The following is a 14681-nucleotide window of genomic DNA, read 5'->3' as shown; positions in this document are numbered from 1 at the left end:
TTGAACTTGACTATTTAATGCATTAATTCTTCGACAAATTACTTAATTAGATGAAGTTTCAAAATATCTAAATCACATACTTAAATTTAAAAATTATCGAATCATATACTCCATACCCATTTTGCCCCTCTGCATTTACTGCAATCGATTGCTATAATATAATAATCGATTAAATATTATTTTAAAAAAACTAATTTGTGTTAAAAAATCATTGTTCTCAATATATTATGTCAAATTAATATTTGAGTGCATAATTAGTATAACTAGATAAACACATAGGACTTGATTTCATGTCATTTTAAGTTTTCTAGGTCCATCAACTGATTTTAATCAAAACCAAGCCAAAATCAATTGATGGATATAAAAAACTCAGAATGACATGGAATTTGGTCATATATGTTCTTTTAGTTCTTTTTATTTTATTCTTTTCATCAAACATCAATTTAACATAATATATTGAGAACAATAATCTTTTTATACATAAATCAGTCATTTTAAGAAAAAAAATTAATCGATTTCTACATTTCTAAAATCAGATGTTAACTTTAGATTATGAGCTTAAATTCTAATTAAATCTTTTTCTTCTTCTTTTATATATATATATATATATATATATATATATATATATATATATATATATATATATATATATATATATATATATATATATATATATTCTTAAATATCAATTATTTTAATTTTATTTATTTTTGAAATTTTTGGTACATATTACGTTTTAAAAATTACTACTTTCAATATAGTGTGTCGAATTAATGTCTGAGAGTATGAATATAATCAGGATAACTAAACGATAGCATATAGGACCTGGTTCTATGCCATTCTGAGGTCTCTATTTTTGCCAAAATAGGATTATAAACCTAGAGAGTTCGGAATGATATGGAACTAGGTCATATGTGCTCATTTAGTTCTTTTGATTTTATTCATATCCTCAAATATCAATTTGGCAAATTATGTTGAGAACAGTGACTTTTAAATATGAATCAAATTTTAGGATTTAGAATTTATGACAACAAAATCATTCTCACTCTATGGATAGATTTACCAATTGATTGATATAGACTGTAGCATCGATTAGTAAATCTATCAATAGATTGGGAATACTAAAGAGAAGTAAAATGGATATGAGGTACATAATTTAAAAATTTTAAAACTTAGATACATGATTTAGATATTTAGAGACTTTTAGCTATGTGGTTTAGTAATTTACCGTTAATTCTTTGGTCTTACTAACGTATTCACATACGTTTAGAAGAACTAATACCAATTCGTGTTTACTTGGTAAATCTTGTGTTTGTCACGGTATATAATAATTAATGCTCCAAGCATGCTGAATTAACTAGTCATATGTTTGGACTTCCATCTTCTCTTTATTTTAATTGACTTTCACTCGTCCAGTTCTTTCGTCATTCTTGTGGAATAATGTTCTACAAATGAATTTCCTAATTCAACTTCAATCTTTTTCTTCATATTAGTTTACTTCTCTTTTGTCATTTCTCTTCCTTTAGAATTATATTTATTTTATTATATTATTATTTCTTAAATATTTTTATGACGCATTTTGCTAAGCCGTTCATCTAGATTTCAAAATTTATATTTAACTTTCATAATATCCAAATCTTATTCTCAAAATACTCCTCCTCTTCTCTCTAGCTCCATCAATTTACTAATAGATTAGAGAATTCTAAATCATTATAAATAAAAAATAATAATGTACTCATAAAAATTTTCTTAATATTTATACTCTTGGATATGAATTTGTAGTGTAAATTGAAAACAATAAATTAAATTGAGAGTACCTCTTTAAGTTTTTACCGTATTCATTTAAAAATTTAATACTCTCAATTTACGTTATCAAATTCAGATCCGATAACATAAATACATTAAAAAATTTCCAAGAGTATATTAATTTTAGTTTGAAGTGATTCTGAGTTATCTAGGTCCAGCAATCAGTTTCGTCCATGAATCTACACTATTTAAAAATTTAATATTTTTTGAATAAGGCGAGGAATTTATTGATAGTGTTGGTTAGTGAGTATCATTATCCTAAGCCTTATAATGAGGTTGTGACAAATTTTATCAAACTTTATAAATTTAAAAATTCACTTATCTCAATTTACGCTATCAAATTCTGATATGAAGATACAAATACATTAAACAGACTACCAAGAGTACATTAATTTTGATTTAGAATGAGTCGAAGTTCTCTATATCTATCAAATAATTTCAGATGAAATTTATTGATGGACCTAAAAAGAAAGAGGAGAGTATTTCAAAAATATATGATTTAGATATTATATATAAAAATTAGGTTAGAAATCTTAAAATATGCCTATACGGTTAAATAATACGCGGTTAGGTAAAAAAAAACAGCTGTTCTTATGATATTTTTATTTTTTATTTATTATTTGTTTACTCGTGTATTTAGATTTTCCTTCTTTTTAATAGAGTTGACTTAGCTTCCCTACTTTAGGACAAAATGTGCATCGATGATGAATGCATGCATTGTTATCAAATTAAAGAACCCTAAATCGATTTTTTTTTAGAATATATTTCTTAAAATATATTATTCATCGACAATTAGTCGCTTAAAAGTCCATATGAATGACTTACTTAGAGATCTTTAATTAGGGTTCACACCTGTCCTCTCTTTGGCGCTTCAAGTCAACTGTTTATTTATGGAAATTATTGATAGATTTGATTGACTTGGTCACCAAAGTCAAATGTTTGTTTATGGAGAATGTTTCTTAAATCCGTAGTCGGTAGATTTTGTTGGTCTTTGGGGGTTGAACCGGCTCGGAATCCAGATGAATCAAGAATTATCCAATAATTTAAATTGACTAGCTTAATGGTCACGTTAATTATTCGAATTAATGGAGGTGGTCGACACGTGCCGAATTCCTAATTCTAATTTTAAATCAATTAATTATGTTTTATTAAGTTGACTAATATTTTCTTCTTCTTATTATCCTTATTGTATTCATAAGATCTTTTATGGCAAAAAGTCAACATCTCTAATTATCGTTTTGGTTAAAAGTGTGTTCCTTTGCTATAAAAAGTTAAAATAGCTATCCGTATAAATTTCCTATTATAGTAGCTACGTGTGAAAGTAGTTTTTACAATATAAAAAATAATAATTTGACCAAAATTATTATATATGAATAAAAAATACTTAATCAAAATGATTTAAATTGGACCAAAATCCTGTTAACACTATAATTATAATTATGACTGAAATAGTAAAAAGTCATTATACTCATCAGTCACCCCTTATAATTGTCTCCGTGACAAAATTAATTTACATATAATATTATATTGTTCATAGATAATTAAATTAAATTAAAACTCCCGAGGTAAGATTGAGTTGACTAATACTAAATAAAGTTATTATCATAAAGTAATAAGGGTTCAAATCTCGATAAAATCGAGAAAAAAATCCTCCTTCTCATTGGCTAATTACAGTTTCCTAATTTACCTCCTCACAAATAGTTGTGAGACCGACTATGTGGGGTCTTTGGTGTGACAGATTTTACCTTTTGCTAAACGAACATATAAGATCTGATTTTATATCATTCCGAGCTCTTTATTTTTGCCAAAATAGGATTATGAACGTCGAGAGCTCGGAATGATATGGAACTAGGTTATATATGCTCATTTAGTTCTTCTTATTTTATTCATACCCTTAAACATTAATTTGACATATTATATTGAGAACAGTAAATTTTTAAATATGAATCAAATGTTAAGATTTAAAATTTATGACAATAAAATTATTCTCAATCGATGGATAGATTTACCAATTGATTGATATACTGTAGTAATCAATTGGTAAATCTATCAATAAAAAAAAATATGGAACCGTCACATCAGCGGCCCCTCTAGAGCCGGTCCCACGGATATGGAGGGAGGTAAATGCAGGTACACAGGTGGAAAGTGCATAGCGGAGACGTTAACCCCAAGGTAGTGACACCCCGGGAATCGACCCCTGGACCTTTCAGCCACAGAACCATGCACTCCCCATCTGTGCTACGCCCTGGGGACATGGTAAATTTATCAATAGATTGGGAATAGTAAAGAGAAATAAAATGGATATGATATCAATAGATTGGGAATAGTAAAGAGAAATAAAATGGATATGATATCAATAGATTGGGAATAGTAAAGAGAAATAAAATGGATATGAGATACATAATTTAATAATTTTAAAACTTAAAACTTAGATACATGATTTAGGTATTTAGAGACTTGTAGCTATATGGTTCAATAATTCACTATTTTAATGTGTACTTAACGAATACGAATCTTACAAAAATGCAAATATTATTTTTAGAAATAAATACCAATTTATGAAAGATTTTCTCTTTCTTTATTTGCTTTGTCATGCAAATTACACCACTAGTTAAAATAGTCTACAATTTGGATAATTAGTTAATAACGCCTTAAAATTCCAAATGAGGGGTAAACTGAAAGAAACCATAGAAGTTGCTGAAACAACTGGAGTTAAAAATGACTGAACATTTTTTTCCCCTATCAGAAATCCAAATAATTCCAGAATCTATCATGTAACTACAAAAAGAAACTGATAATGCATAAGAATCCTTTTATAGATACCAGAAGCATGTTTGCAAAAACAGACTGATATCTAAAAGCAGATCACCAACCTGGTGATCTTGAGCATTTACAACTTCTCAAGATCACAAATCTTTGGCCTTTCGACACAGAAAATTGTAAATGATGCTACATGCTGTATTGTGTGAAGAAAAGTGACAAAGTTTGTTCAAAGAAGATAGCAAAAGGATGATTAGCTACATCTTCAGAACATTTACACAAGGACGTAGGGTTTACAGTAATAGTACAACTGCTCAAAACAGAGGATAAGGTAATATAAATGTAGTATCTTCAAAGTGTCGCGCCTATTGTCGATACTAGTAGTTTTTGTACCAGTCTCTTCGGTGGATTTCTAAAGCACAATGGTATATTGTCTTCAAAGGTTAGACTACAGAAGTCCAAGTGCCCTGAGCTGCTGAATATGCTCCGGTGGTAGTGGGGGCGGGCACCAATCAGTGCCCTCGCTGTCGACATCCTCCACGACGTACTCCTGTGTGCATTCACACATCAAGAAATAGCTATCCAGATTCGATAATCTCTCTGAATGCAACAGAACGAGGAGATTTTTTTCATTCGTAACTAAGTAAAAAACCAAACTTACTTTTGTTAGCATCCGCTTAGCAAGAATGTGATAATGACGCTGCCAAATTCTTTGGCCAACCATCGTTGCAACAAGAACGCTATAGAATATGCCAATGACAGTGAAGAGCCCAAGAACAACTAGCGCTACGACAAAGAGCAATGGTAATCCGGCTTCACCAGCCCCTCCTAAGCATCCACATTCTCCTGCTGTACTCGCACAACTTTCAAAGCAAGTGGTACAGTCAGTCCACATGCAAAGCGTGCCCGGGAGATGACAGTCGGCGCACATTCTGAAAGAGGAAAAAGAGAACCTCTAATATGGAGAGATGCACGTCAAAGGAAACAAAGGAAGATGATGGCGTAAATTTGAAAACTTTGAAAACCAAGGAAGAGAGATGCAAACCCTGGTTGACAGCAACAAAGACACAATTCCCGACACGGCTGAGCCAAATCATTTCGCACTCTTCGATCATAACAGGTAATAAAGCATCCGGACAATCCAAGCAGAGCAAAAAATAATAATGCCCCTACATTTGCAAGCAAGTACGATTAGGAAAAGCATAAACAAGAATCTGTCTCATCTAAAAGACCAAATATGAAAATGCTTATGGAGGAGATGTGTCTAACACACAAGTGAAAAGAGTTAAGAGCATGTGCTAAATTCAATTTTGATCATAGTGTGGTGAGATTTACTATCACCTGATATAGAGGGGGAGAAGGTCATAGGACCCTAAAATTTGACAAATAAGATGCAGCATGGTACAACCATTATCACATATATTCCTCTATTTGAATTCATAGAACTACCTTATAAGTTGTGAAGAATTATTGGAATTAGAAATTTCCATATGGCGAATTATAATCAGGAGGCTATCATTGGAATCACAATTGTTTGTGGTTCTAATAGAAATATCCTATTTCTTCTTTTGAACTCTTGATTTATGTTGTCGAAACATGGTTAATTAACAAAACAAGTGCCTAACTGTTGTGTAGAAGCAACAAATGAATCTTACGTCTTAAACCTAATGTCTGAAATGACTATTGTGCACTGTAAGATAATATCAACTGTTGATGCTGTTTCTCAACACAAGTAGGAGACTTTGACGTCCTGAATAGCTCTGTATACTTTATCAAGCATAATATTATTTAAATTCCTTTTGGTCTAGGTTTTTTGTGCTTTATTTATATAAGAAATAACTAAGTTTTTAGTTGAAACTTATGACATATTGAAACTTCAGCTAGATTTCCTCTTCATTGCAGAGAAATTTCATCTTGAAAGATGTGATACTGTTTAAGTTTGTCATGGTTTAAGTAATCTCACTTCCATTCACAAAAATCGTGCTTTCGTTTTCTACAATTTTATAGTCAGGTATTCATTGGTTGACCTGACTTTCTCACAAAATTCCAACATTTGTCTACCCACCATTTCGTGCTAGTCAACCACAAAATCCTAAACTATAGAAGAAAGCATGTTGTTTCAAGGTAACACAGATTAGCAAGAAAATTCAGATATTTTGTATGATATAGCTGTTACATATCACAAAATAAGATCCAAATGTTATATACGTACACAAATTATTGCGACAGATGAGATGAACTAACAATTTCATCCAATGTATTGCGTTCAATCAACAATAAAAATCATAACAATGTTCAACAACAAGGACCAAAGTGGGACAGCATCTTAGTAATTCAATCAACAGATAAAATTATTATCAAGTGCTCTAACAGTTAAGAAGTTTACCACATATATAGTAGAAACTAATTTCATTGTCAAAGCCCCAAGCCAACCGCAACCAACTGTCTTGAGAGCCATCGATCAAATAGACCGCATATGCCAATGAAGAAATTATCTGCCTCAAATTTACAGATGATGATTTAGTGTTTTTTTTTTTTGTTAAAATTGTCTAAATACATCAAAAATGGCATGAAGAATCAAGTTTTACAAGTTGAACAGCTGCAAATATAACTAGCATATCCCTGGTAACAAAGAATCGGAACTTCAAGACTCTCCATTTCCTGTCTGCATGAACATGAACCCTCAGATAGTAAGGAGCCTTGCAAGTTGTGCAATGAGCAAATGCAAAACCTTCCTGAGAAAATGGAAAAGACAAATGATTAGCTACCTTAGAACTGCATATGTTTCACTAATTGATCTAAAGAATCAACAACCAACGATTTGCATCTGCAGCAAAGACTTCTAAACCTCAAAGCATAATTCCAGGCTCACAATTCACTCACCTTGACAGAACGCCAGTGGTCCAAGCATTCACGGTGGACGTATTTGGAAGTCCCCTTGCACTTGCATGGCGCTATGAAATCCCGTCCTGAAGATCCAAAATCCAATTTTTTATTTTGATCGAAATATATTAATCACCACAGAACCTTGATCAACTCCGGAATTTTGTTTCAAAAACCAAGATGCAGGATCAAGGCTCAATATTTTGTTGCAAGAAATTAAAAATAAAAAAAAGTAAATAAATTAAAAAGATGGCAAACAGTAGAATCAAGGTAGACGACCGTCAGTTTCGAGGCAGATCCGGCACTGGAATTGCTCTCCGGGTCCAGCTTCTAGGTCGATCTCGTCGGGTTCGGTGACGGGGGCCGGCGCCATGAGAGCGGTAGAGCTCCCCTCCTCCGCCATGACCATTGACCGGATCCTCAGTGGATCTAGCCGATAATTCTATATCTACAGATATAGATTACACAGTAACAGAGTACGCACTTCGATTCAACCAAATCAAGAAGAAGAAGAAGAAGAGACTGTCCTCTTCCTCTCTTCTTTGGTTCGCTTCCAATCGGAGAGAAGTGGGAAGACGACGAATTAGGTAGGATTGGCTTAACGGGCTTAAATTTAAACAGGCCTAATGGGCTTTACATTTCAATAAGCCCCAAATTTTATCGGATTAATTACTAAATTTAATATAATAATTTTAACACATATTCATTAAATACATTATATAAATTATTTAAAAATTTGTTTGAATGAATTAATATGTTAGTACACAAGTTATTCCATTGTTATAGTAAAAAAATAATATCAATTATTTCTTTTGTGACTAAGTTCACAATGGCTTGCAACCACCTCACCGGACCTCACCGTTGCGAGATCACTCACGATCGACATGATCAACCTCACGAGCCGCCCGATCGACCTTGCAACAACACTGTGAAAGATTATTTTCGAACGAGACAAGGACATGAGTTTGAGTAAGGAGAGGAAAGTTCATTCCGCCCGATTCAAATCGTTGAAAAAAATATCAAAAAAACTTGCAATGCATAAATAGAGAAGCATGCTTTAAGATCAACAAAAACTACATGACACTAATTTGATCATGGATGTTTGCGGTCGGAGAGGTTTTAGGTGCTCTTTGGATCAAACTTCAGCGCTGAGGGCGCGCTCGATCTCTTCAAGTGACCGCCCTTTGGTCTCCATGACATTGCCGGCTATGTAAAGAACAGCAAGAGCGCATGCCACCGCGAATCCCAGATAGACTTTGTTGATTCCAAACTTGTTCACTACACTGAGGAAGTAGAGACCGATGATGAAATTGGAGACCTGCGATAAAAGGATTCGAGTTAGTACAAACGGCTCAGACCGATCGATCAAACTTGTTGCATTTGTACAATTGAAGGCAAAGTTTGCATTCTGTAGACTCGGCTACATTGATCCCTTATGATTCAGTTTGAGAATGGTGCACCAGGCGATGGAATTCTCTTACCCAATGCATACCGAAAGACAATGCGACTGCCTTAGCTCGGATCCTAGAGGCAAATATCTCCGGGAGGAGAAGAGCCGGTACCGGGCCAGCGCCCAGCGAAAAGGACAGCACATATCTGTTGCAATACAATTTAACAAAGTTGGAGCCACGATGAAGAAGTACAAAATCACGTACAAAAGGGGGAAGAGATGCGAATTCTACCGAAGTTCCATTCACTTACAAGACGGTGCCTAGGACCGCAAGGGTTCCTGAATAAGGAGCAAGTGCCTTCCATGAGAAAGACAAGGAAAGCAAAGACATGGAAACAGCCTACAGAAATAGAAATTACGAGACAAATATTAGTGTTGGGAAATCAACTTCTGAAAAGAGTCATTTAAACAATCATATTTCAGGAGCATAACAGATTTAAGAGAAGCATTTTAAAGTTCCCTACAATGTTATGCATTTAGCTATTTTCATCTTGATTTCCTCTATCAAGCAATCATCATGGACTCTTAGAACAAGAACTTGCACATCTCAAACATTTTTTGGTGTATAGATAGTAACATTGAGTTAAGTAGCTAGAAATGCTAGAAAAAATGTCTCATAACCATTTTGACTTGGGGAATCCAGTGATTATCTCCCACAAACTACAGTTATTGAAACAGCTACCACAAATTTATTAAGGCTGTGCGCGCTAATAGTAATAGTAAAATAAGCTCAAGACAGTTATATTGCTCTGTAATGCGAGGAATCAATGGGCTAAACATAATGGCTATGTAACACTTTATCAGCTCAGAAGGGAGACATGAGAAGTTGGATGACAAATGGTGAAGCATGCTTTACTTTATACCTTAAATCGATGACAAGTTATGAGGGAAAACTAAATTTTGTTAGAGAACAAGTTAACCTTGGTGTTTGCAAATAGTAGCCATCGAACTTATCTTTCTACATTATATCTTGTCAAAAATATTTACATCCATGAAGATAAACGAACGGCAAATACAAACAGAGGACTAAACTTCCTAGAGTTAATTCAGTAGCCTTCAGCCGAAAGTACATGATTTCTTAGATACTATAAAGTCATTGAACGACAACAATTTGAAGCCAAGCAAAAACAGATTTTCAAAATGATATCAAATGCCTACTACTCCAAATTGCAGAAATAAACCAAGTCGAAAAAAAAATTGTTTCTAAGCTCGTGATACTTTAATGAGATCGATAATATAGGCAAGCGAAAAAGGACTACCATTCCAGAAAAACTTGTTATTAGGAGGCTCTTCCTTCCTCGCTTATCCATCAGAGAAGATGCAACAGCAGTCCCTGTAACAATTGCATATTAATAGTGAATCATAGGTTATGCTGTGCAAATGACTTGAACTAGAAATTGTTGTGTTTACATTTAAACATGAAACACATACCCAAAACATTTGATGCCCCAACAAGAGCACTAGCTGCGACATCAGAAGCAATTCCCGCACTGCGGAATACAGATGTAGAATAGTAGACAACAGCATTTATCCCAGACAGTTGTTGAAACAAGAACAATGTGGCTCCAACGCTAACAACTGCAATTGGTAATGTGCTGAGAGAACTAGCTATAATAAATGATGCTACCATGAAGAAGCAAAGAACAAAATATATATTACAAGAAAGAATGCTTGTAAGCCAGATGCAGAGGCTGAAATAGAAATTTTCTATGGGAAAAACATTATAACAGATCCAGGCAACTAAAATATTATCAAGAGTACCTTTCCTATAGCGCTTACTGAAAAGATCGAGCCAACCAGCATCTGGTTCAGCTGAACCTTCACCACCTGACCTTAACTCATACATAACATCGGCAACCTTTTCTTTGCCATATAGTTTCCTTATAGTTGTTTCAGCATGAGAAAGTTTTCCTTGCTGCAGCACACAAGATGACAAGAACGTTGGGTAAGCAACAAAGATCGATAATCACATTGCTTTAAGTCGAAATAAAAAAAATGAACCTGAAACAACCACCGAGGGCTTTCTGGACAGAAAGCCATCCCTACTGCCATCAACACCGAGGGAATGATTGCAATGGTAAACATTGTTCTCCACCTGATGGAAGGTCAAAATTACATAAGGACACCAAAATATGGTCATAAGGAAAGATGCTTACACCATGCGATTCTAAAAGGACAAGAATGTAAACTAGATTAAGACTATCATGAAAGAAGCGCAATAACAACACAGTGAAAAAATAGACAAAATTAGACCAATTAAGATTATGATGACAATCAGTATTACCAAATTTCAGATGTATCTTGTCACAAAGAGAAGAGGGTAAGGTGCCATCAAAGAGACAATAAAAAGTAAGATGTTGAGGTATAAAGTAAGAACTTCAAGCAATTGTTTATCATGCTTTTAATAGTATCGAATATTTTAACTTGTAAGGAACTAAGAGTTCTAGGTTAATTCATGAGAAAACTCAACCTTTTAGTAGTTCTAATTTGCTGTCCAAGAACTTGGAGTATATCCAAGATTTGCAGTAATGACTACATGGATGAAATCAAGAGGGAAAATCCACCTTTCATCAGTTCTAATTTGCTGTCCAAGGACTTGGAGTATCTCCAGGATTTGCAATTATGATCTACATGGATTACATGAATATCACCAAATATTTTTTGTTTAATCAGGTACTAGATAAGAACATAAGACAAAACTATGCTAACCTAGATACATGACCATAACAGCACAAACTATAAAGCTTATCCTAACAGCAATGTTATAAAATATTAATTGGCTTTCCAGTGAATCATGGTGAGGATGGAAAATTAGCAAAGAAATTATTTGACTAAGCAAAATTACTAACCAGCATCTAGAGCAATAAGTGCATGTTGGTAAAAATTTAAAGATACACAAAAAGTAATATCAGATTTAATCACCCGGCTACCATTTTAAAGCATTAAAAATTGGGCAAATGAATTTTAATGAAAAAGAAAATGGAAGACACTGAAAAGTAACTGTTATTTGATTTGGATGCAGTTATGGAACTAAAAGGATCATCCAGTTTAGTTTATGGTTGTCTGATATATTCAATTACTTTCTTCCATAAAATTTTCATAAGGTATGAACAGAAGCATTCTCCAATTGTCAACAATTATTTTTCTTCTTCAACTTAGTTACCATTCTAAAACGTGAGAAGATAGGACTCGAGAATTAACACACTGATATGTCATTAATTCTTTTATTTTCCCTTTTAATATATGCCTTCTACAAGGGCAAGAAATTCAGTTCGTTGTCTGTGTAACAAACACTTCACAACTAGTAAATTCACCAAGTAAGTGACAAGAAGCACATCCTTAACAAGATATTAAACTTAAATAATTGAACTACAAATTTTAAGATGCTATGTGCCACAAAACAGATACGGTGATAAAAACAAGTTACCATAAAGGATTTCCAGATAATGGCAATCCAGCTACCAATGCCACAAGAATTCCAATGCAAATGAAAAGCTGGTTTACTGATCCAAGAGCTCCACGGATTTCAGTTGGAGATATCTGAAAGTAGCAGGTGCAGTTTAGCCACATGACAGACACACCAATTTTTTGTAGTATAATCATCAGAAGAGTACAAGATCAGGAACCTCGGATATGTACAGTGGCACAATAGCAGAAGAGATGCCGATCCCAATTCCAGTAAGCAATCGACCAATTATCATTGTTCGTACATCCTGGGCTATTGCACTGCAAAATCTCCATCAAATTAGAGACAAGATCAAACAGCTAAGTTTCAAAGTTTTCAGTGTGTCATGAAACCTGATAAATGCACCAATTGCAAGGGGAATTGCATTGAGTTGAAAAGTCCGAGTCCGACCAAATTTATCAGCCAATGCACCTCCAGTGAAAGAACCTATTGTTGCACCAGCAAGGGCTATGCTAACAACCCAACCTGCAGGTAGATCAAAATGAAAGAAAGTTGAAGCTAATGAACTAGTAACTTAAATTAGTTGGCAAGGATCAGTTAAAGCTATTGGCGAGATTATCGAAGTCTACTAAAGCAAATTGCATTCAAATGAAATAAACAATGAAATCAAATAATATGATTACTAAGTAATAGAAAAACATGAACACACCTTGTACTACAGTATTTTCGGCGATTCCCAGGTCCTTTGCAAGATATTCGAGTGATCCATTTACCACACTGCAAAGTGAAGATGCAATAACAAAAATGTTAAAATCGGGATATCAAATTGAAATGTAGACATAGGAAAATGGCATTTCTTATAGTAAGGATTTTCATGCAAGTTCAGCTAACTAGCATAGGATTGGTTATCAGGATATACTGGAGAAGAAAAACAAGATGAAGAATTACATAATTAGTAGTTTTAATAGCAGTCAGTAACATACGCAAGGTGGTATCCAAACAGAATGGCACCCAAGCAAGCTACACCAACATACGGAAGCACATTCGCAGATGTTTTCTTCTGTAGTTTATCAGAGGGTAGATCCTCAAGCTCACCTGAGACCAGTCAAAATCATAACACTTGGCTATCGACACACAGTCTTTAGAAAACAAAATTGTTACTTTGCTAGTATGCTGAGTTTATACGATCCTGTGATCCCAAACAAAGGAATCGATGAAATGAAATATCAGTTCCATTATTTCCTACCGCACAAGCAACAAAAAGCAACTTTGATGTATGATTCACGACGATTAGATAAGCAAAGAAAGAGAAGTAAATGAAAGAAAGTTCGATAGAACAAACCAGTCGCTTGGACTTTTGCGTATCGAGCTCTTTCTCTCGACCTAAAAATCCCTTCCACGCCGCTCTTCAATCGCGCCATCTCCACTCCGAGAGTGATCGAAGATCTGAGCGGCGAACTCCCACAGCAGAATCCAGCGTCTGCCATCGACGATCTGTTTGACCCCGGCCAGATCTCCCTGATCACGCCAAGACCAGGCGAAACCCTACGCAGCCTTTCACAGCCGCAAACGTCGCACTCTGCCACATGCCTCCTCGGCGATTCCTTGATTCCTTCCTGTTATACACAGAAGAGTTGACCTTGATAGGGACAAATTCAGCCACAAGGTACCAAAAAGATTACTCTTTTGATCGGAGTTTGACCTAGAGAATATGGAGGCTCGATCGAAGCTTTCAGAAACCAAAAAATGATCGATCTTTGAGCAGATCGATCTCCGGCGACTAGAGAGAGGGAAACAGATATTGAAATATATCTTTGTAATTAATAATGATAAAAAAAAAGGCGCATATAATTACCCTTTTTTTATTTAAAATAATCTTTTAATGAATCAATTTTTTAACAAAAAAAACTTTTTGATATTAAAAAATTAATATTATATTTAGAGTATCTATAAATCAATTTGTATTTGATCCGGCGGTTAGAACCGCGGACCCTTATTTTGAGGAGTCAACGCCCCGCAGAAGTCAAAGGGCCAGGTGGCCGACCGGAGACGTTTTGTGAGCCGGTCGGAACCTCCCGGCCGGCTGACCGAGGAATATCTGACGGTAAGAGGCGCCCCGGCGGGAGTCGGGGTTCCGACGCTCAGTGGAACAGTAGCAAGGAGCCGAGCGGAAGGCCTAGGAGAAGGTGATATACTGTTAACAGTCCATACATAGCACCCTACCGAAATTCTCCCCAGCATATCGAAGTAAATGGCAGTTCGGACGGGAGGGGAGTTCCGTCCGCCCAGGGCGTGAGATGAGGTCCGTCCGGCCGGCGCGTGAACTCCCCGTCCAGCCGGACGGACGGATGTCCCGACCTGTGGGGGGTAAAGATA

At 34.8% G+C, this 14681-nt stretch overlaps 2 protein-coding genes across 3 annotated transcripts; both read right to left on the bottom strand.

Moving 5' to 3' along the window:
- Window positions 1–4598: 4598 nt before the first annotated feature.
- On the bottom strand, window positions 4599–8022 carry LOC122007200. Its single transcript, XM_042563014.1, has 7 exons — window positions 7729–8022; window positions 7450–7535; window positions 7155–7301; window positions 6953–7061; window positions 5612–5735; window positions 5228–5498; window positions 4599–5116 (listed from the first exon to the last, which is right to left on the bottom strand). The coding sequence occupies exons 1-7, from the start codon at window positions 7856–7858 to the stop codon at window positions 5015–5017; spliced, it is 969 nt and encodes a 322-aa protein (XP_042418948.1). The 5' UTR covers window positions 7859–8022; the 3' UTR covers window positions 4599–5014.
- Window positions 8023–8466: 444 nt separating this feature from the next.
- Window positions 8467–14127, bottom strand: LOC122007198 (plastidic glucose transporter 4-like). 2 transcript variants are annotated; one of them, XM_042563012.1, is made up of 14 exons: window positions 14008–14127; window positions 13648–13921; window positions 13289–13400; window positions 13015–13082; window positions 12698–12830; window positions 12526–12625; window positions 12327–12439; window positions 10901–10994; window positions 10661–10814; window positions 10331–10477; window positions 10159–10232; window positions 9151–9239; window positions 8931–9045; window positions 8467–8767 (listed from the first exon to the last, which is right to left on the bottom strand). In XM_042563012.1, exons 2-14 carry the CDS (start codon window positions 13790–13792, stop codon window positions 8585–8587), a joined length of 1527 nt encoding a protein of 508 aa, XP_042418946.1. In that variant the 5' UTR covers window positions 13793–13921; window positions 14008–14127; the 3' UTR covers window positions 8467–8584. The 2 variants fall into 2 exon arrangements, with proteins under 2 accessions (XP_042418946.1, XP_042418947.1); XM_042563013.1 differs by lacking the exon at window positions 8467–8767 and having other exon boundaries at window positions 8926–9045; window positions 9132–9239.
- Window positions 14128–14681: the final 554 nt, after the last annotated feature.

The sequence above is a fragment of the Zingiber officinale genome, chromosome 7B, assembly GCF_018446385.1.
Source record: "Zingiber officinale cultivar Zhangliang chromosome 7B, Zo_v1.1, whole genome shotgun sequence".
Lineage (NCBI taxonomy): Eukaryota > Viridiplantae > Streptophyta > Magnoliopsida > Zingiberales > Zingiberaceae > Zingiber > Zingiber officinale.
Note: the sequence above shows the minus strand (reverse complement) of the source record. Positions and strands in the feature narration are given on the sequence as shown.